We start from the raw sequence: 22,167 nt of genomic DNA on the forward strand, positions 1-22,167 counted from the left end.
TCCCTATATCCAGACTTGGATGCGGCACCCTGTATAAAGATGGAGCTAAAATTATGACTTACTTTACCAAGAGGATGTCAATGCATGAGATATCACGAAAGCCCTCGCAAATATCCTGTACGTCCAGTTTGACAACTTTGATATAATTTCTGACTGCTAATAGTACACCTTCACTTCTTACACATTGAGAAGAAACAAAGTCCTGATCTGATCTAAATACTTGATATAAATGCAAATCATATAATTCTCCATTTAGAATATCCTCTCTAACCCAGGTTTCAGTAAGAGCAATCAGCTCGTAGAAATTACTAGAAGCTGATGACAGAAATAAGTCTTTCAGCTTTGTATTGAGACCCTTACATTTTGATAATAACAAACAATATTACTGAAGCCTTGCCTAGAATATATTGAAACAGCTGAATTTGACGTAGTAGTACTCAGGTTAGTTGCTATGAGTGTGATATACCAAATACATCAGTCTTAACTTTCATCAGTAAATTCTTATAATAAGTACAGTTATTCTGATCCCAGCATGCATGGGGAAAATCATTGTCAGATAAGTTTTCTTTGGTTTGGATACTAAGACAATTAACACATTTCAAGTGGTCCTCAGCAGTACAGACCTTTTTTATCGTTTTTATCGAATGCTTACATCGACAACACCTAATAACATCAACCGCATCATAAATGTTGCAGCTGTCTACACAGATCAAACAGTGATTTAAACAGTAGTTTATTTCTGTATGTAGAAAGATCTACACGAACAATTATTTGATAAAAACTCGCGCGATTTTTTATGGGTAAGTATTTTAAAAGCTCACATTGAGAAGATTCTGTAAAAACATCAGAATTTTGTTTCATTAAAAAAGAGACAATTTTTTCTTCACTTGTATCACTAGAAATTCCTGAGATTCGTAATCGTGGAAAAAAAAAATTTAATCGTGGATGTCATACCGTTCTTCTAATTTCTTAACCTGTGCAATTTTTTTAAGTTCGTTAGGTTTCTGACATTTCAGAAGCAGGCCACCGTTTTTCAATTTCTTCACGTTAGAAATCCCAACCGAAGGTTTGCCTGGACTGATGTTAGTAACAATATCTGATATTTAGGTATGGTTTCCGCAGTTGTTTCTGTAGAAAAATTTTTATGAATTATCGTACAATGTTTACTCAATAAAGGTTTAATTACTTTGATTTTGTTTTATTTTAAGATTAAAATGACTTGAAAACAAGCGTGGCGTTAAAGAGGTAGACATACTTTTATCACTTAAATATTTTGCACACTATCATGCGCCTCCTATTTCGTGTTCCGGTGACACAATAACTACGTAACAACATAATCATCAACCACTTGCTTCAATTTATCAAATAAAAACAAACCGAAAGGTCATCTCATAACCTGATGTGCTCTTGTACGCTTTAGTGCGATTCTTAAAATTAAAATCTATTTTAGTCTATCCAAAATAATCACGAAGCAATGTTCGTTTTACATTTCCTTGTCACCTTACTAGTTTTAGCTGTGGTTTATATCGTCCATCGGTCATCACAGATTTTAGACTATTGGAAAAAACGTGGGGTCAAATATGTGAAGCCTTTACCTATAGTAGGCAATATGTTACCTACAATTACAGGCTCGAAATCCATAGCTGAGTTAATAAGATATTTTTATAACGCTTTTCCGTCTGAAAGGTATTTTGTTCTCAATTACTCAAGTAAATTATTACAACTGTTTGTTGCAGGTACGTGGGAATTTTCCAGTTCTCGAGACCAATACTGTTGATACGCGATCCTGAACTAATAAAAATCGTCACTATTAAAAATTTTGAAAATTTTGTTGATCATCTCGGTTTTATTTCTGCTGAATCTGATCCATTGTGGGGAAAAAACTTATTTGCAAGCCAAGGTAGCATATTAATTAATTGTGACCTTTCCTTTTTTGTGTTATTGCAGGTGAAAGATGGCGGGATCTTCGTCAAACCCTAAGTCCTGCTTTTACAAGCAGTAAAATGCGCACGATGTTCTCTTTGATGCAGGAATGTGCCAAACAATTAGTAACTTATTTTAAGGACCAGAACAACAGCATAGTCAAAGTCGACTTAAAAGATATTTTCTCAAGATACGCAACTGACGTCATCGCAACGACAGCTTTCGGCATTAAGTGCGATTCTTTAAAATTTAAAAATAACGAATTTTTGTTGGCAGGGAAAGAGTTTTCTGATTTTAGTGGTATAAAAAGGTTCAAGTTTTTAATTTATGGAAATTATCCAAAGCTTACAAAGGTAAGAAAATTTTGATGAATCGATACAGTGAACTAATGTTCGATTAATTCTAGTTTTTTAAACTTAAAATAGTACCAGATCGGGTAGGTAACTTTTTTAGAGGAATTATTGACGAAACTATCCGTTTGAGAGAAGAAAAAAACATCATCCGACCAGATCTCATTCACTTGTTAATGTTGTCTCGTAAAGGCAAGCTAAAATACGAAGACTACATGAATCTACCAAAAGAAGGATTTGCAGCTGTTGAAGAATCAGAAATCGGAAGAGTTGTACACAATCCTAACTACCTTTCTAACGAAGACATAACAGCACAAGCTTTAGTTTTCTTTCTTGGAGGTTATGACACTATTTCATCAACTACATCGTTCGTTGGTTACGAACTTGCCATTAACCCTCAAATACAGCAAAAACTTAGACAAGAAATAAGCAAAACGCATAAAACCTATGGTGATAATATCACGTATGAACAACTACTCGATATCAAATATCTTGATATGGTAGTTGCCGAGACGTTGCGAAAGTGGCCTCAAGCTATATGGTTGGATCGCAAGTGTACTAAAGCTTTTGAAATTACACCAGAAAGAAGTGGAGAATCTCCAATTAAAATCAATGAAGGTGATATTTGCTGGATACCGGTGTATGGGCTGCACATGGACCCCAACTACTTTCCGAATCCTGATGTCTTCGATCCAGAAAGATTTAGTGACGAAAATGCCAAAAACATTAAAGCTGCTACATTTTTACCATTTGGTAGTGGTCCAAGAAACTGCATCGGATCTAGATTTGCTTTGTTAGAAGCAAAAATCATATTATATAATCTTTTGTTGGAGTTCGAATTCGTCCCTACAGAAGAAACCCAAAATCCAATTAAAATTAAGAGAGACAGTGTTCTATTATTGGCTGAAAAAGGTTTCCCAGTAGGATTTAAACGTAGTGTAATATCTTGAACTAATTTCTATATCTAGTTTTGTAATAATAAAACTTTCTCACATAATACTGTTTATTTAAAACATCCATGAGCACTTATACCAATCATTATTACGTTCCTCTTTCGTCGTATATTTTATTACTGTATAGTGCAAATTTGTCTTGTGTGGAAAGAATAGCTAACGAGGAAGACAATCATCAACTAGTTGACTAAAAGCCTATTTCAATTTATCAAATCAACAGCTACCTAAAGTGATTTAATAAAACGACGACACTGCAAACTAATATTCAGAACTGCAGCAGTAAACAGTGACTGTGAAATCGTCGACAGTATGTTATTTATATTTTTGACTATAGCTGCCGTAATTGTGGTGTTAATCTATATTCGCATTTCATCACGAGAGTTCGATCACTGGAAAAAGCAAGGTGTTAAACATGAGAAACCACTGCCACTTATTGGGAATATGTTACCAGCAATCATATGTTCAAAATCCCTGACTGAGATAATAAAATACTTTTACGATGCCTTCCCAACAGAACGGTATTTTGTCTTCTAAAATCTAATATGCCAATTTGAGCAAATGTGACATTTTTTCAGGTACGTAGGAGTTTACGAATTCGCAAAACCAGTCCTTTTAATTAGAGATCCTGAACTTATTAAAAGTTTAACAATAAAAAATTTTGAACATTTTGTGGATCACTCCGGTTTTGTGGCAAGTGGAATTGACCCTATATGGGAGAAAGGTCTCTTTGCAAGTCAAGGTCTAAACCGGTAGTGAAAATGTTAACCTTTGTTTTGAACTTGTGAAACTTGTAGGTGAAAGATGGCGAGATCTTCGGCAAACCTTGAGCCCTGCTTTTACAAGTAGCAAAATGCGCGCTATGTTTTTTCTTATGGACGAATGTGCTAAACAATTAATCCATTTCTTAAGTACGGAAAATAAGGACGTAATAAACGTGGATTTGAAGGACCTTTTTACGAGATATGCAAACGATGTCATAGCCACTACAGCTTTTGGCATTAAATGCGACTCGTTCAAGTTTAAAAATAACGAAGTTTTATTAAGTGGAAAAAGGTTTGCCGATTTCACCGGTTTAAAGAAGTTTAAATTTATGTTGTACGGGAATCCAGTTCTTGCAAAGGTAAGAATAAATATTTACCTGGTCGTCGTTAACACTGTAAGTGATTTTTAGTTTCTCAATGTTAAACTCGTCCCTGACCAAGTGGCAAACTTCTTTAGAACTATCATCGACGAAACGGTCAGAGTGCGAGAAGAGAAAAAAATTACACGTCCGGACCTCATTCACTTGATGATGTTATCCCGCAAAGGGAAACTGAAATTCGAAGAGTACATAAAATTACCTAAAGACGGTTTTGCAGCCGTTGAAGAGTCAGAAACTGGAAGAAATGAGAATAATCCGAAATACTTAACCAACGAAGATATAACAGCCCAAGTCTTGGTATTTTTTCTTGGTGCTTACGACACATCTTCTTCTACGATAGCGTTTGCTGGGTACGAACTTGCTGTTAACCCTCTTATCCAAAAGAAACTCAGACAGGAGTTAGGCAAAGCGCATAAAGCGTGTGATGGTAACATCACATACGAGAAGTTACTAGAACTAAAGTACCTGGACATGGTAATTTCTGAAACTTTACGAAAATGGCCACAAGGTTCTAGACTGGATCGCAAATGCACAAAAGCGTTTGAAATTCAACCAGAACGAGTTGGTGAACAAGTGGTAAAACTTAAAGAGGGTGATTTTTGCTGGATACCAGTTTATGGTCTACATATGGACCCAAATTATTTTCCTAACCCCGATGCTTTTGATCCTGAAAGATTTAATGATGAAAATATCGAAAAAATTCAACCATGTACATATTTGCCTTTTGGTAGTGGCCCAAGGAACTGCATCGGATCTAGATTTGCTTTGTTGGAAACGAAAATTGTTCTCTATTATCTTTTGTTAGAGTTTGAATTTGTACCTACGGAGAAGACGCAAATTCCAATAAAAATTAGAAAAGACAGCGCTTTACTGCTCCCAGAAAAAGGATTTCACATAGGGTTTAAACGCTCCAGAATTTTCTAAAATCGCATTTTTTTTACTTCCCGAGCGTAAGCAAAGGAAGTATTGTAATCGAGTCCGTCGGCCGACTCTCTACTTTTACGTTTTCTCGATCTTTCATGACCCCTAGAAGACGAAGAAATAGGTCTCCCATTTCCGTCTGTCTGTCCGTCTGTCCGTCTGTCCGTCCGTCTGTCCGTCTGTCCGTCTGTCCGTCTGTCCGTCTGTCCGTCCGTCTGTCCGTCTGTTGTCCCGGATTTTTATTAGACAGATAATCTCCGAAAGTACTCGACCGATTGTTGTGAAATTTTGTACTTATATTAAGAATATCATGTAGATGGTAAAACGCTAACCAAAATTTGTCTAATCATCCCCACCACTAATGCGATGACGTCACTTCAAAATTGTACATAGTAAATGGGTTTTCAATTGTATAAAATAACATAGTCCTACACATGTAGTTTACAACTCCGAATCGACTTTTCACTCGAAACGTCCAGATTTTTGGAAAAAAAATCAAAATTATAAAACAACATTTTGAAATTTAATTTTTAATCTGCTAACCAGAATGCTTTGAAATGTTGCAGATGTTTTAAGGCTATAAAGAGCATCATAAATCTTTAGTCAAAAAATATTTGCTTATCCCCTCCAAAAACTTGATGACGTCAGCTCAAAAGTTTGTGGAATAAATCATATCTAAAATGTACAAAATATGATGAGTCTGTACTTGTGATCTATCACTCCATTCATATTTTTTGGATTTGCATATACAGGGTGACTCAAAAAAATTAATGAATGCGTAAATTTATTTTACTAATTTACTCAGAAACTACAAAACCGAATGCTTTGAAATCTTGCAGATGTTTTAAGGTTATGAAGAGCATAATAAATGTTTAGTCAAAATATATTTGCTTATCCCCTCCAAAAAATTGATGACGTCAGCTCGAAAATTTGCCGAATAAATCCTATCTAAACTGTAAAAATATGATGAGTCTGTACTTGTAATTTATCACTCCATTCATATTTTTTGGATTTGCATATACAGGGTGACTCAAAAAAATTAATGAACGCGTAAATATATTTTATTGATTTAATCAGAAACTACAAAACCGAATGCTCTGAAATCTTGCAGATGTTTTAAGGTCATAAAGAGCATAATAAATGTTTAGTCAAAATATATTTGCTTATCCCCTCCAAAAACTTGATGACGTCAGCTCGAAAGTTTGCCGAATAAATCCTATCTAAACTGTAAAAATATGATGAGTCTGTACTTGTAATTTATCACTCCATTCATATTTTTTGGATTTGCATATACAGGGTGACTCAAAAAAATTAATGAACGCGTAAATATATTTTATTGGTTTAATCAGGAACTACAAAACCGAATGCTCTGAAATCTTGCAGATGTTTTAAGGTCATAAAGAGCATAATAAATGTTTAGTCAAAATATATTTGCTTATCCCCTCCAAAAACTTGACGACGTCAGCTCGAAAGTTTGCCGAATAAATCCTATCTAAACTGTACAAAATATGATGAGTCTGTACTTGTGATTTATCACTCCATTGATTTTTTTTTGGATTTGCATATACAGGGTGACTCAAAAAAATTAATGAATGCGTAAATTTATTTTATTGATTTACTCAGGAACTACAAAACCGAATTCTTTGAAATCCACTGCGAAAAAAAAAACATAATAGGCATGCAGTCGTCACGTTTCCGACAGCGAGGGAAGTACTGTCTAAACTCTTTAGACCAATTTTTTTTTGTTACAAAAATGTGAATAGTTTATAATCTTTTGTAATAATAATGATAATAATATCTTTAGAAAAATTAAGACTTTTTTACAAGTGTAGCGAACCGACCTAGTGCCCCTAATGTATTGAATCTAAAAGCGCCATCTATCAAAAAATTATCTAAGTAAAGAAAATCAACGTTTTCTAGTCTGACCGCGTCCCAAAGCACAAAAGGAGTGTCCGCATACGGGTGAACTAACTGCGTCATTTCCAGACGCTGTTTTTGCGAAAACAATAATAAAATCCTTTAGTCACCCGCAACTAACTATACTCTGAAATTACTGTGTTAAAAATTACTCAAAATCTGGCTATTCGGGCAGTTTCTTAAAACATAAACGAGACGTGATATCGATTAGATTCTGAGACTAAACACAACGAAACGTTGAACCATGTTAGTATTATTTTTGTCACTTACGGCCGCAATTTTGATGCTATTTTACATCGTTCGTACCTCTTCAAAAAATTTCGACCACTGGAAAAAACAAGGTGCTAAGCACCTAAAGCCTCTGCCGTTAGTGGGTAATATGTTACCGATTGTGACAAATTGGACGTCTTCAGCCGAACAAATACGAAACTTGTATAACGCTTTTCCACACGAAAGGTAATTTTTTTTATTTAGTTCAAAAGTTTGTGACTTGTGTTGTAGATACTTAGGAATGTTCCAGTTTGCAAAACCGATCCGTATAATTAGAGACCCTGCACTAATAAAAGATATTACAATTAAACACTTTGAACATTTTGTGGATCATTCTGGCTTTGTTGCAACAGGTGTTGAACCTTTATGGGACAAAGGTTTATTTGCAAGTCACGGTTCGAAGGTAATTTTGTTCCAGCTGTTTGACCTTTTTACTTCCCGAGCGTAAGCAAAGGAAGTATTGTAATCGAGTCCGTCGGCCGACTCTCTACTTTTACGTTTTCTCGATCTTTCATGACCCCTAGAAGACGAAGAAATAGGTCTCCCATTTCCGTCTGTCTGTCCGTCTGTCCGTCCGTCTGTCCGTCTGTCCGTCTGCCCCCGGATTTTTATTAGACAGATAATCTCCGAAAGTACTCGACCGATTGTTGTGAAATTTTGTACTTATATTAAGAATATCATGTAGATGGTAAAACGCTAACCAAAATTTGTCTAATCATCCCCACCACTAATGCGATGACGTCACTTCAAAATTGTACATAGTAAATGGGTTTTCAATTGTATAAAATAACATAGTCCTACACATGTAGTTTACAACTCTGAATCGACTTTTCACCCGAAACGTCCAGATTTTTGGAAAAAAAATCAAAATTATAAAACAACATTTTGAAATTTAATTTTTAATCTGCTAACCAGAATGCTTTGAAATGTTGCAGATGTTTTAAGGCTATAAAGAGCATCATAAATCTTTAGTCAAAAAATATTTGCTTATCCCCTCCAAAAACTTGATGACGTCAGCTCAAAAGTTTGTGGAATAAATCATATCTAAAATGTACAAAATATGATGAGTCTGTACTTGTGATCTATCACTCCATTCATATTTTTTGGATTTGCATATACAGGGTGACTCAAAAAAATTAATGAATGCGTAAATATATTTTATTGATTTAATCAGGAACTACAAAATGGAATGCTCTGACATCTTGCAGATGTTTTAAGGTTATAAAGAGCATAATAAATGTTTAGTCAAAATATATTTGCTTATCCCCTCCAAAAACTTGATGACGTCAGCTCGAAAATTTGCCGAATAAATCATATCTAAAATGTACAAAATATGATCAGTCTGTACTTGTGATCTATCACTCCATTCATATTTTTTGGATTTGCATATACAGGGTGATTCAAAAAAATAAATGAAAGCGTAAATTTATTTTACTGATTTACTCAGGAACTACAAAACCGAATGCTTCGAAATCTTGAAGATATTTTAAAATTAACATAAGCATGGTAAATTTTTGATCAAAACGTATTTGGTCGCCCCCCCTAAAAAATGTATGACGTCACCACAAAATTTTACTGAATAAATCCTATCTAAAATGTACAAAATATGGTGAGTCTCTTCTTGTGATTTATCACTCCATTCAAATTTTTTCGATTTGCATATACAGGGTGATTCAAAAAAATAAATGAAAGCGTAAATTTATTTTACTGATTTAATCATGAACTACAAAACCGAATGCTTTGAAATCTTGCAGATGTTTTAAGGTTATAAAGAGCATAATAAATTTTTAGTCAAAATATATTTGGTTATCTTCTACAAAAAACTGATGACGTCAGCTCAAAAGTTTGCCGAATAAATCGTATCTAAAATGTACAAAATATGATGAGTCTGTACTTGTGATTTCTCATTCCATTTATATTTTTGGATTTGCATATGCAGGGTGACTCAAAAAAATTAATGAAGGCGTGAATTTATTTTATCGATTTAATCAGGAATTACAAAACCGAATGCTTTGAAATCTTGGGAATATTTTAAAGTTATTATAAGCATGGTAAACTTTTGTTGAAAATGTATTTGTTCATCCCTCCTAAAAAAATTGATGACGTCACCCTTAAATTTTGCTGAATAAATCCTATCTAAAATGCAAAAAATATGATGAGTTTGTACTTGTGATTTATCATTCCGTTCATATTTTTTAGATTTTCTTAAGAGGTGGTTCAAAAAAATTAATGAAGTCAATTTATTTTATTGATTAAATTAAAGGCAACACTTATTATTAGTATTACACCCCAACCAACCCAATTTGGTAGACACAAAATTTGTTAAAGGAAAAACTCGGTTGAAACATAAGGGTAGCATGCTTATTTACATCGACTTTAACATTACAGACCTGCATTTGTTTTATGCGCTCACTTGGTTCCGCGAATGTGAAATAGACATGTTTATAATCAACCAATTGTGAATTTCACCGTCAAGAATTAAAATAAAACCCAATGTTTTATATAATAAGCGGAAGTCGAAGCAATAAAACCGATGGTCGTTTTGTTTACAGTTTCTCTGTTTGACTCTCACGTATGCTGTTACGCCTGTCATCTTAAATTAAGAATGTTTATACATACACGATTTTCAGTTGCCTCTGATACGTATACGTGAGTAAATTGTTTCGTTATTTTATTGATTATTACAAATCAATATTCAAAACGACCCAATTCATTTTCCCGAAAATTTGAGAATATAATAATTTTATTCTTAGTATTACACTACATCTATCCCAACTGATATACGTGTCCTTGCAAAAATGTTGATGACGTCATCGCAGTTTTTTTTTCAATTCCCACTACAAAAATGTAATGAGAAAAAAAACACAATAGGCATGCAGTCGTCAAGTTTCCGACAGCGAGGGAAGTACTGTCTAAACTCTTTAGACCAATTTTTAATAATTGTAGGTGAACGGTGGCGTAACCTTCGTCGAACATTAAGCCCGGCTTTTACAAGTAGTAAAATGAGATCTATGTTCATTCTCATGGACGAGTGTGCTACGCAGTTGATTAACTACTTTGAGGGGCAAAATGCAACCATAATAGAATTAGATGTGAAAGATCTGTTCGCGAGATATACGAATGACGTTATAGCCACTACAGCTTTTGGAATTAAGTGTGATTCTTTTAAATCTAAGAATAACGAATTTTTGTCAGCAGGAAAAGAGCTAGCTGACTTCAGTGGTTTAAGGAAATTCAAAGTCATGCTTTATGCCCATCCCACAATTTCGAAGGTTAGAATCAATATTTTCCAGAGATATTCATTTCTTTGTGTAACATGAATTTTCAGCTTTTGAACATTAGAATGATTCCCGATGAAGTAGCACTTTTTTTTCGAAAAATTATTGACGAAACCGTTCGTTTAAGAGAAAAGAACAAAACTGTGCGTCCAGATCTCATTCATTTGATGATGTTGTCTCGTAAAGGAAAACTAAAGTACGAAGAGTTTGTGAGTAAAGACGGATTTGCAGTTGTTGAAGAGTCAGACGTTGGAAAAACTGGAAATAGTCCGAATTACCTATCCAACGAAGATATAACGGCTCAAGTGCTAGTTTTTTTTCTTGGTGCTTATGACACAGTTTCGTCTTTAATTGCATTTGTTGCCTACGAACTCGCTATTAATCCGACAATCCAAAAACGACTCAGACAAGAAATCAGAAAATTTGGCAAAAGAAGTGACGATGACATCACATACGAAAACTTACTCGAAATAAAATATCTGGATATGGTGATTACTGAAATGTTACGAAAATGGCCTCCAGCTATCAGACTGGATCGTAAGTGTACGAAGGCATTTAAAATTGAACCAGAGAGAAGTGGAGAAGCTCTAGTACAACTGAAGGAAGGCGATATTTGTTGGATACCGGTTTATGGAATTCATATGGATCCCAGATATTATCCAAATCCTGAAGTTTTTGATCCTGAAAGATTTAGCGAAGACAATGTAGATAATGTAAAGTCTGCTACATACCTACCGTTTGGTATTGGTCCTCGAAATTGTATAGGATCCAGATTTGCTCTACTAGAAACCAAAATTGTGCTATATAAACTTCTGCTAGAGTTCGAGTTTGTTGCTACAGAAAAAACACAAATTCCGATTAAAATTAAAAAGAATACTGCTGCATTATTACCAGAGCAGGGTTTTCACATTGGCTTCAAACGTAATCCACTATTTTAAATAACTTTGTGGCTAACATGACTGTTAGCAGGTAGTTATTTTTGGAAAAGTTACGCAAAAGTAGTTTAATACTATTGTGACATTTTTACGTAATAATAATTAAATAAAATTTTTGGGAAAGTTGTACGTATTGTTTCGTTTCGCAAATTTTGAAAATAAGTATGCATTTTTCTTTATACCTTGGATAAAAAAAATGTACATATTGAGTAGTATACAATCTTTTAACAATATTAACCTTACTACTTTAGAACTGCTTTTAAGCTAAATATGAATAAAGGGAATCCAGTCTTTCTTCAAAAAAATAGTTTATTACACAGAAAAATACATTAGTTTGTATAAAATTCGTTTGAAAATTAGCACATCGTAGTAATTTTTTTTTCTTTTTTTTTGACTTACCTACCATTCTTAAGCATAGTTCATATCTCGGCAAACATATCATAATATAAACAATTTAATATTCAGTAATTCTTTTTTTATTCAATATTTTTTGAGAAAAATTATATCCCATTAATTTAATGTAATATGAAACAAGACATATAAAGAAATATCGATTCTAACAATACTGTAAAATAATATGTCCAGAATTCATTAAAAAAAAGGTAAAATATGCTCTCAAAATGTTTGCTAACCTTTTTTACTTCTCGAAAGTAAACTTGCGTATTGTAATAGGGTCCATTCTTCAAATGGCTACTTTCATGTTTTCTCGAAGTTTCATAACTCCTACAATAAGAAAAAATAGGTATTCCGTAATTTAACTTTACTGTAGCTTTGTCTAGATAATGCCAACGTGATTGGCGAAACGCGTAGACAATTATTTTGTATATTTATTTATATTTTTACTTCTCGTGCGTAACCGAAGGAAATATTGTTGCAGGGTCCATCGGACGACTGGCTACTTTCATATTTTCTCGGCGGTCATAATCCTTAGAGTTCTAAAAAAAATGTGGTGTCCCATTTCGGTTTGTTTGTCGTCCTTGTCAATATCTATTAGACAGATAATAATCTCCGAAACTGCTAGAGCGATTGTTATCAAATTTTACATGTATTTTGGGAGTATCATGTAAATGCTGAAACGCTAACCAAAATTTGTCTAGTCATGTCCACCAACAATTCGATGACGTCCACTCATTACATTGCGTAGTGAAGATTATCTAGATTTTATGAATTGATATACTCTTGTACTCGTGGTCTATAAATCCTTCATAATTTTTATCACAATTTCTTTAGAAAAATTTTTTTGTGCAATATTTTCCACGTGCTTTATGTAGCCTACATCTCGCTTGACTGTCAAATGCTTAATATCTCAGTTCAGAAAAGGGCTGAGTGTTTTTTTTTTCACTGTGGCTTGTTTTATCTACATTTTTTTACTTATAGAGGTTATCATAAAATAAATAAAATTTTGCCTAATCAAATTTTATAATTTTCCGAACTTGATTTGCTCAATTATATTTAATAACATAATAACCTTAGACAAATTGTTTCATTCTTATTGGAATTCTGAGGATTTGAGGATTCTAGTGTTCTGAAAATTTGAGGACTACATGGTGGTTTGCGGATCTGAGGATTTTAGTGTTTTGAGAATTTGAACATTTTGGTGTTCTGAGTATTTGAGGATTATGGTGTTCTGAGGATCCGAGGATTCTGATCTTCTGAGGATTTGAGGATTATGTTGTTTTGAAGAATTAAGGATTACGTTGTTCTGATGATTTGAAAATTCTGGTGTTCTGAGGATTTGAGGTTTATTGTGTTTTAAGTATTTGAGGATTGTCTTGCTTTGAAGGTTTGAGGATTATCGTGTTCTGAGGATTTGAGAATTCTGGTATTTTGGGGATTTGAGGATTTGAGGATGCTGATGTTTTGGGGATTTGAGGATTATGGCGTTTTGAGGATTTGAAGATTATGATGTTATGAGGATATGAGGATTCTGGTGTTTTGATGATTTGAGGATTTTGGTGTTCTGAGGATTTGAGGATTCTGGTGTTTTGATGATTTGAAGATTTTGGTGTTCTGATGATTTGAGGATTATGGTGTTTTGAAGATATGAGGATTTCGGTGTTTTGAGCATATGAGGATTTTGGTGTTCTGAGGATTTGAGAATTATGGTGTTCTGAGGATTTGAGGATTCTGGTGTTCTGAGGATTTGAGGATTATGAAGTTCTGACGATTTAACGATTATGATGTTCTGAGGATTTGAGGATTATGGTGTTTTGATGATTCGAGGATTTTGGTGTTCTGACGTTTTGAGGATTATGATGTTCTGAGGATTTAGGATTATGGTGTTTTCAGGATTTGAGAATTCTGATGTTTTGAGCATTTGAGGATTTTGCTGCTCTAGGGATTTGAGAATTATGGTAATCGGAGGATTGGAGGATTATGATGTTCTTAGGATTTGGGGATTATGATGTTCTGAGGATTTGAGGATTATGATGTTCTGAGGGTTTGAGGATTATGGTGTTTTTTTTGTTCAATATTTTCCACGTGCTGTATGTAACCCACTTTCGCTTGACTTTCAAGTGCTTAATACCTCAGTTGAAAAAAGGGCTGAATGATGTTCTTCCACTGTGGCTTGTATTATCTATATTTTTATCTTATAGAGTTGATCATAAAATAAATAAAATTTTGCCTAATCAAATTTTATAATTTTTCGAAAAAACTATATTTGTTCAATGATATTTAAGGGGCAAAGGAAGTTTTTGTCTAAGTAACCTTAGACAATTTTTTTAATTATTATTATTTTTACGGAGAAAGCTGAAGGCTATATCAAAGTAACATTACTTTGACTCAACTGAGTGTTGCGTGCATCTTGTTGACATTCCAGTTCATCGAATTCAAAAATGTATGATTCCCATTTTCATCTCCCTGACTCTTTCATCACTCATCTGTCCGAAAAAGTGTTTTAACAAATTATCACCAAAGGTCTCTAAAATTTTAAGTTAAAACATCGCATTACGCCTACAGCATTAAGAAAAAAACAAAACGCTGTTGTTTCTGTTGGCTTTCTTTAGAAATTGATAACATAATCACGAAATATAGCAAAGGGCCAGTTTAAACAACATTTTAACTGAGATTAATTTAATCACGCATTCAATGAGGCGTTTAGTAACGTCTGATTGGCGTAGAGTCGGTCCCTGGTACTTTAGCGCCGTGCTAAAAATTTAGTCGCAGTCAAATATTTAACTACAATCCAGCAAATCCAACTTTCTCGAAAAATTATAAAATTTGATATCGCTTTTTTTATTTTATGATAAATCCTGTAAGTTAAAAAAGACCAATAACAGTGTAAAGAAAATACCACACAAGGGAATCGAACCCGCGACCTCCACGTTATTTGCACGCTCACGAATCAACTGAGCCATTGAACACTTTTAGTATAATAAGTATATATAAAATGTTATTGTAGAATTTTGATTTTTACAGGAGTATGTTGTTTTATAAAATTTAAATAGCATTTACCATGCACATTGTGGAGGTAACGTCATCAAACTGTTTAAACTGGACACCAATCGGTCCGGTAGTTCGAAGATTATCTAATAAAAACCGACACAAACGACAGATAAACGGAAAGGAAGACATTTTTTCATAATTTAGGGGTCATGAAATGTCGAGAAAACAGTACAGTTCGTCCAATGTACCCTATTACAATACTTCCTTAGCTTCGTTTAATTCTAACGTTTTCCGTCGAACGAAATCAGTTTTAGATATGATGTTGGATTTTCAGTAAAAGTAAATTTTTATAATTGGGACCTAGATCTCCTTCGAAATTTTTAAGAAAGAATTAGAACGATAAAAGCGGTTCTTACAATAACATAAATTAACAACAATTTAAAGTATTTGAAAAGAAGAACTGTTCTTAACCAACTGATCCATTTATAATAATTACGAATCCACATCATAATTGATATATGACCAAAAAATAAATAATAATTCAACTAATAAATTGTAGACTAATATAAATATGTATCAAAACATGACGTTTTTTTTTTGGACAGGAGGGATAGCGCAACTTCCAGAATTTTATATAAGTAGTGGTAAAGACATTAGTTTTATGTGCTAATAAAATTTTATGCTCCTGTTAGTGCCGTTTAGGCCAACTGCTAGAGGTTTTCAGTGATCATTCACAGACTGTGCCGCTTTGAAATCTGGGTAAATGTCAGGGTTATATTTAGGAAGACACTTGGTAGTCAAAGATTTACTTGCCTAATTACTGAGGCAAGATAGTCTCATGATGTTGAAAGTTTACATATAATTTCCAGACACAAACAACAAATTAATATTCTGTTGCTGTGCGTAACCCTTACCTCACTTAATTTCGTTACAGAATAAAGCATATTCGCCCTTTTTAGTAAATGATTTTACAGCTAAATTTTTATTACTATACAAAAACAGCATTCTTACTGTAGTTTCAATAAAACTGGCAACTTTTTCCTAAGACAGAGTTTAAACTAAGAAAATTCTTTATAAAAACAACCGCAGCATGTTTTTAGTATGGCATAATTAAAAAAAATCTGCTTTGATAATATTCATTTCTGCTTAAAAAATTGTCACCGTATTCGGCGATCCCAATTTTTACTTGCAAATGAAAACATGAATAATAAATGCGGTACTTTCCATTGCAGGAATTTGTAATTGGGACCTTAAACACATTAGCCGGAAACGTCGGATTCTTATTGTTCGAGTTATAAAGTAAACAGTGACGCCCCTGCAGCCAGCCAAGAAGTAAAGTACCTGCCTTTTGCCATTTTAACGCAAACCTAATTTTCTCATATTAGCCGTCGCGTACAAAAGAAAACTTTTTCCCCAGGAGATGTTATAGACAGTTAAATTGAATTCGGCCATGGTTCCTGTGTTATTAAATCACACGACAACTTTTAATATTTCACGCAACTTTTATCACGACCGAAGAATTATATATAGGGGCGGTAAACGACTCGGAGCGTGGCGTTTAATTGTCTTGTGGGCCATAATTGGGTTAATCTTCAGGGTTCTAACGGACCAAGAGCGGACAAAGGTGTAACCAGGAATTAGTCCCAATAAAACGTGTCCGACTTTTCAATAATTTAAACCGTCGGCGTGGATTTGAGGCACTGCCGACCGTAATGTAGTTATGAGGCATTATATTTTAATCCTCGGCACACGATGCCGAGTTAACGGCGGCGGGAATACCATGAAAATTAAATGATATGGCTGTCTCGGAGGAGGTAATTTTAAACACTTCTGTTGTCATAAAAGATGCGAGAAAGAACCATTTCGCGACTTTGAAAAAGAGGAGACAAGGGACTCTGTTTTGAGAGTTAAATAAAATAACATTTCTATGAGAGTGCGAGACGGGAGGCGTTATGAGACTAGAGGGACATTACGACATTCATGCGGGACACACAAATAATAAATATTATAATACAAATGGCGGGCAGCGTGTTGTTTGGCCCAGCCCGACAATGCAACACATTGTTATACACGTCGTCCTGATGACAGTTTTGCTTCTTTGAAAAAGTTTTATCGGTGTCACGGGAAAAGACCGCCTGGAAGCCTTTGCTCGAAACGTGCATGCTTTAGTATAATGTCCGCGTGCACAGATACCAACTTCGGATCGGAAGAGAGCATCTTGAGCAACTTGCTGGATTATGCTTATAAAAGTACAGAAATGACACTCGTAAAACGGCTTTGCCAGTGATGGCTTGTAACGGAAGACGGGGGAAATTAGCCCCTTCGAGGGAAATCGGTATTGTATTTTAGCGTAATAAGAAAGGTTTTCGGAAAATGTAAACTCATATTTCAACAGACACATTAATTTATGTAAAAGACTTATTTATTAATCCAGTCTACAGAAAAAAAAACAGATCACGAGACGTAAATTTACTTAAGTATTACAACAATCATAGACCGACTATACAAAGTTGGAGAACAATGTACAATACACCAGTATTTTACCCTATGATACAAAGTAACTTACCATTTAAGGTTATGTGAACTCTAAATAAGGGTTTAACGGCACAACAACAAGGTTAGTAAGTGACTGTAAAATGATCCGTGTTTTCGATGGATATATAAGAGTTATGCTTGAAGGAATTAGGCCCACAGAAAGGAAATGAGGAAAATTATTTACAAGATAAAAACCAAAACGTTAATTACGAGTATAAATTCACAAAAAAATACAAAACAATCTGTTATATTGTACTTAGTTTAATTTAGATTTCACCGGGAGTACCTACCATTCGACGAATGGTACTTCCTTCTACTGTGCAGATCGTAAAACGCTAATCAGAATTTGCGTTATCATCACTCCCACCAATGTAATGGCATTCCCTCAAAAAATTTTATTATAGTAGAGCTCAAATTTTACTCCCCTATAAAATAACATACTTCTACACTTGTTCTTTATGAAATTGTCTACATATTTTCCCGAGGCATCCAAATTTTCATACATAGTATATATAATCGATGTTGCTACAAGGTTACAGTGGCCTATCGTATATGACGCTTGTTTTCAAACATGTTATCACAAACTTTTGTAATGGAAAAACTTACTTCAAACATATACGTAACATCTTTTTTACATTTACTTTATTACTGCATAGATACTGTTACGAAATAAACCCATAGGCCGCCCCTGTACGACGCCTATGGGTTTTCTAGTATGTGCGGCGATGATAGGTGACTCATCATCGGTGACAGCGACAGCAGAAGCTGGAAGTCGAAGTCGCGATGGGTGGTCCAGAACAAACCTAGAAGTGGTAACGGCGACCTTTGGAGAAGGACCGCGTGCTATTTAAATAGGAACCACCGTCGGGAACAGTCAGAGTAGTCCAGACAATGGGAGACGTAGAGTCAAGTCAAATCCATTCCAGTCGAGTCGGAATTATTCTGTACATAATCGCTATGTGATTAGTCGTGTAAATTTGAGTTACGAAGAAATAGATTATTGAGTTTTACCCACGCCGATTTTAAATTACCCGACATCGTAACAATATCTTTATTTTAACTTACAGGAATTCTTATAAGCTAGGTATGTTTTGTTCTATTTCAGTGGCAAAGGAATAATAATGAGAGAGAGAGAGAGAGAGAGAGAGAGAGAGAAAAATAGACAATAAATTTCCTTCAGTTAACTTAAATAATAAAAAATTGGTCTAAAGAGTTTAGACAGTACTTCCCTCGCTGTCGGAAACGTGACGACTGCATGTCTATTATGTTTTTTTTTTCGCAGTAGATTTCGAAGCATTCGGTTTTGTAGTTCCTGAGTAAACCAATAAAATAAATTTACGCATTCATTTTTTTTTTGAGTCACCTGGTATATGCAAATTCAAAAAATATAATATGAATGGTACAGACTCATCATATTTTGTATATTCTAGATAGAATTTATTCGGCAAACTTTTGAGCTGACGTCATCAGTTTTTTGGAGAAGATAACCAAATATATTTTGACTAAACATTTATTATACTCTTTATAACCTTAAAATATCTGCAAGATTTCAAAACATTCGGTTGTGTAGCTCCTGATTAAATCAATAAAATACATTTACGCATTCATTAATTTTTTTGGGTCACCCTGTATATGCATATACAAAAAATATGAATGGAATGATAAATCACAAGAAGAGACTCACCATATTTTGTACATTTAATATAGAATTTATTCAACAAAATTTTGTGGTGACGTCATAAATTTTTTTAGGGAGGACTACCAAATACATTTTGATCAAAAATTTACGATGCTTATGATAATTTTAAAACATCTTCAAGATTTCAAAGCATTCGGTTTTGTAGTTCCTGAGTAAATCAGTAAAATACATTTACGCATTCATTAATTTTTTTGAGTCACCTGTATATGCAAATCCAAAAAATATGAATGGAGTGATATATCACAAGCACCGACTCATTATATTTTGTACATTTTAGATAGGATTTATTCGGCAAACTTTTGAGCTGACGTCATCAGGTTTTTGGAGGGGATAGCCAAATATATTTTGACTAAAGATTTATGATGCTCTTTATAGCCTTAAAACATCTGCGACATTTCAAAACATTCGGGTTAGCAGATTCAAAATTAAATTGCAAAATGTTGTTTTATAATATTGATTTTTTTTCCAAAAATCTGGACGTTTCGGGCAAAAAGTCAATTCGGAGTCGTAAACTACATGTGTAGGACTATGTTATTTTATACAATTTAAAACCTATTTACTATGTACAATTCTGAAGTGACGTCATCGCATTAGTGGTGGGGATGATTAGACAAATTCTGGTTAGCGTTTTACCATCTACATGATGTTCCTAATATAAGTACAAAATTTCACAACAATCGGTCTAGTACTTTCGGAGATTATCTGTCTAATAAAAATCCGGGACGGCTGACAGACGGACAGACGGACAGACAGACGGAAATGGGAGCCCTATTTCTTCGTCTTCTAGGGGTCATGAAAGATCGAGAAAATGTAAAAGTAGAGAGTCGGCCGACGGACTCGATAACAATACTTCCTTTCCTTACGCTCGGAAAGTAAAAAGGATTATCTTTTATTACTCCCGTATTAAATTGTATTTATCTTATTTGTGAAATAAGTATTTTAATTAAAAATAGAAGAATATGTTAAAATTTGGACGCCAGAGCAGGTATTAATATGGAAACAAAAATGGGATAAATCAAGAATCGAAAAACTCTGGAAAATTTAATTCTAAAACGGGCTTGAAAAATTATGAAATTTGATTTTGCGATCTTTCATTTGTGATAGTTCCTATAAAGTAAAAACCAATTGTAAGGTACCGGATTCCGCACGTGTGCGATGAATACAAAATATATATAACCAGATAACCAACGAGAAAATGAACACTTGGTTCAATGGTTAACTTCAAGTATTTCTGTTTATCACGCATCAGCGGTCGCTTAAAATAAAATAAAATGAAATTTGATTGATTTTGTCTCCTTAAACCAGAGGAGTGGACTGATTAGTACAGCAAAATGGTCCAAAAATTATTTTGGATGGGGAGCTGTTGTTTCGACCTTTCATGACCCCAAGAGTTGTAAAAAATATGGACATCGGTTTCCGTTTCACTGTTGTCTCCGAAACTACAGGACCCAAGTTTTATATGTTTGATTTTCTCATGGGCCTTTTTTCTTACACTGTGACTGTTGTCATTTCTCTATTTTTAATATATAGAGGTTATCATATATTTCGCAAAATCAAATTTTATAATTTTTCAAAGAACCTAAATTTATTGGGCTGTAGTTGAAGGATGAGGAAAGTTCTGTCACATAACCTTTAACCCACTTTTCAAATTTTGTGTTATCAGTGTAGATGAACTTCTACTTTATGAACGACAAAGGCCACGCTCTGTGAAGGACGGACACCCTACTTTGAAAATTTTAGATCATTAATTTTGTAGTTAAAGTCTTAACTAATTAAAAATTTAACAACGAGGAATAGAAAAAAATGGGTCCAAAGTTATTTAGACAGAACTTCAATCAACCCTGAAGTATAACATATCCAACTTTTTCGAAAAATTATAAAATTTAATTTTGATATTTTTGTTTGTTTTGGTGATAACTCCCAAAAATTAAAACAAAGATACATACGTGCGTTGTGTTAAGATGAAGGTATAAAACATGTTATGCGTATATTTCAAGTGAGTTTGCCCAATAAAAAAATTTGTGATGACCTTATCACGATTGTTTTCAAGGATACTTGTATCAATTTCGATAGGTGTAGTGTAATAATAATAATAACAATTCCATTCTCAAATTTTTAGTAAAATGGACTGAACCGTTCTTGACTTAATCAATGAAATAAATTTAAATTTTGAAAAATATGATATTTACCTAAGTAGGAATTATTTCGAATAAATTTTGATTAACTATCCTTACGTTTGTAAGGTTTCAGGGCATTCGCATTTTTACAATTTTTTTTTTTTAATTTGCATCCTGTTTTGAAAACATTCTTTTTGGCGTGAAATTTATTTCTACTAACGTCATTAGACCTGGAAAGAAAAATTAAAGTTCCGCCACACTTTCGTGATTTTATACTTTGTTCACATATTTTATGTAATGCAAAAAGTAGAAAGACATCTTGGCAAAAATTGTATATTTATTTACAAAGTGGTAATCTTGAACTTTTAAAGCTCGTCACCAGAATGTCCTGATTAAAGTTCTGTCTTGGCTACAGAATTGTGCCCCAGGTATTTAAGTTGTTTGACGTGTTCAGTGTTAGTTCTAACTTATTTTAAATTTCTCAGATACACTGAACCACCCAAAAACCAGCAACTTATAACAATTGTGGTTATATCGAATAACTGCAAATTATTATTTTGACAGTATTTATACATGATTGTACAACAACCATCAGTGGTTTGGATTAACTGATGCTTGATATATGTTTTTGAGACACGAGCTTACATTTACTTTGTTCTGGATTCTTAATCCAGAAGATATTATTATCAGTTTATTCATACTACAACAAGTAGATTTTGTTCAAGTTTAAAACATCCAGCA

General features: G+C 33.8%; 3 protein-coding genes across 3 annotated transcripts; all 3 read left to right on the plus strand.

Annotated features, from left to right (window-relative positions):
- The first annotated feature begins 1,366 nt into the window (after positions 1-1,366).
- On the plus strand, positions 1,367-3,270 carry LOC135126514 (cytochrome P450 9e2-like). Its single transcript, XM_064052534.1, has 4 exons — positions 1,367-1,686; positions 1,737-1,900; positions 1,948-2,276; positions 2,330-3,270. The coding sequence occupies exons 1-4, from the start codon at positions 1,475-1,477 to the stop codon at positions 3,221-3,223; spliced, it is 1,599 nt and encodes a 532-aa protein (XP_063908604.1). The 5' UTR covers positions 1,367-1,474; the 3' UTR covers positions 3,224-3,270.
- A 201-nt stretch (positions 3,271-3,471) lies between these two features.
- Positions 3,472-5,294, plus strand: LOC135126515 (cytochrome P450 9e2-like). Its single transcript, XM_064052535.1, has 4 exons — positions 3,472-3,744; positions 3,802-3,965; positions 4,021-4,346; positions 4,398-5,294. Exons 1-4 carry the CDS (start codon positions 3,536-3,538, stop codon positions 5,289-5,291), a joined length of 1,593 nt encoding a protein of 530 aa, XP_063908605.1. The 5' UTR covers positions 3,472-3,535; the 3' UTR covers positions 5,292-5,294.
- Positions 5,295-7,217: 1,923 nt separating this feature from the next.
- On the plus strand, positions 7,218-11,782 carry LOC135127015 (cytochrome P450 9e2-like). The gene is made up of 4 exons (XM_064053307.1): positions 7,218-7,661; positions 7,707-7,870; positions 10,422-10,747; positions 10,804-11,782. The coding sequence occupies exons 1-4, from the start codon at positions 7,450-7,452 to the stop codon at positions 11,689-11,691; spliced, it is 1,590 nt and encodes a 529-aa protein (XP_063909377.1). The 5' UTR covers positions 7,218-7,449; the 3' UTR covers positions 11,692-11,782.
- Positions 11,783-22,167: the final 10,385 nt, after the last annotated feature.

Source organism: Zophobas morio, unplaced genomic scaffold (genome assembly GCF_036711695.1).
Source record: "Zophobas morio isolate AGI-343-1 ecotype UQ-CSIRO unplaced genomic scaffold, CSIRO_AGI_Zmor_V1 ptg000011l, whole genome shotgun sequence".
Taxonomy (NCBI): Eukaryota; Metazoa; Arthropoda; class Insecta; order Coleoptera; family Tenebrionidae; genus Zophobas; species Zophobas morio.

What these genes read in the sequence shown, in the direction of transcription:
- LOC135126514 (XM_064052534.1), top strand. Translation starts at nt 1,475, where the DNA reads ATGTTCGTTTTACATTTCCTTGTCACCTTACTAGTTTTAGCTGTGGTT. An exon ending in AAACTTATTTGCAAGCCAAG is followed by an intron (nt 1,901 to 1,947) that starts GTAGCATATTAA and finishes GTGTTATTGCAG; the next exon opens with GTGAAAGATGGCGGGATCTT. An exon ending in ATTATCCAAAGCTTACAAAG is followed by an intron (nt 2,277 to 2,329) that starts GTAAGAAAATTT and finishes GATTAATTCTAG; the next exon opens with TTTTTTAAACTTAAAATAGT.
- LOC135126515 (XM_064052535.1), top strand. Translation starts at nt 3,536, where the DNA reads ATGTTATTTATATTTTTGACTATAGCTGCCGTAATTGTGGTGTTAATC. An exon ending in GATGCCTTCCCAACAGAACG is followed by an intron (nt 3,745 to 3,801) that starts GTATTTTGTCTT and finishes ACATTTTTTCAG; the next exon opens with GTACGTAGGAGTTTACGAAT. An exon ending in GGAATCCAGTTCTTGCAAAG is followed by an intron (nt 4,347 to 4,397) that starts GTAAGAATAAAT and finishes AGTGATTTTTAG; the next exon opens with TTTCTCAATGTTAAACTCGT.
- LOC135127015 (XM_064053307.1), top strand. Translation starts at nt 7,450, where the DNA reads ATGTTAGTATTATTTTTGTCACTTACGGCCGCAATTTTGATGCTATTT. An exon ending in AACGCTTTTCCACACGAAAG is followed by an intron (nt 7,662 to 7,706) that starts GTAATTTTTTTT and finishes CTTGTGTTGTAG; the next exon opens with ATACTTAGGAATGTTCCAGT. An exon ending in CCCATCCCACAATTTCGAAG is followed by an intron (nt 10,748 to 10,803) that starts GTTAGAATCAAT and finishes ATGAATTTTCAG; the next exon opens with CTTTTGAACATTAGAATGAT.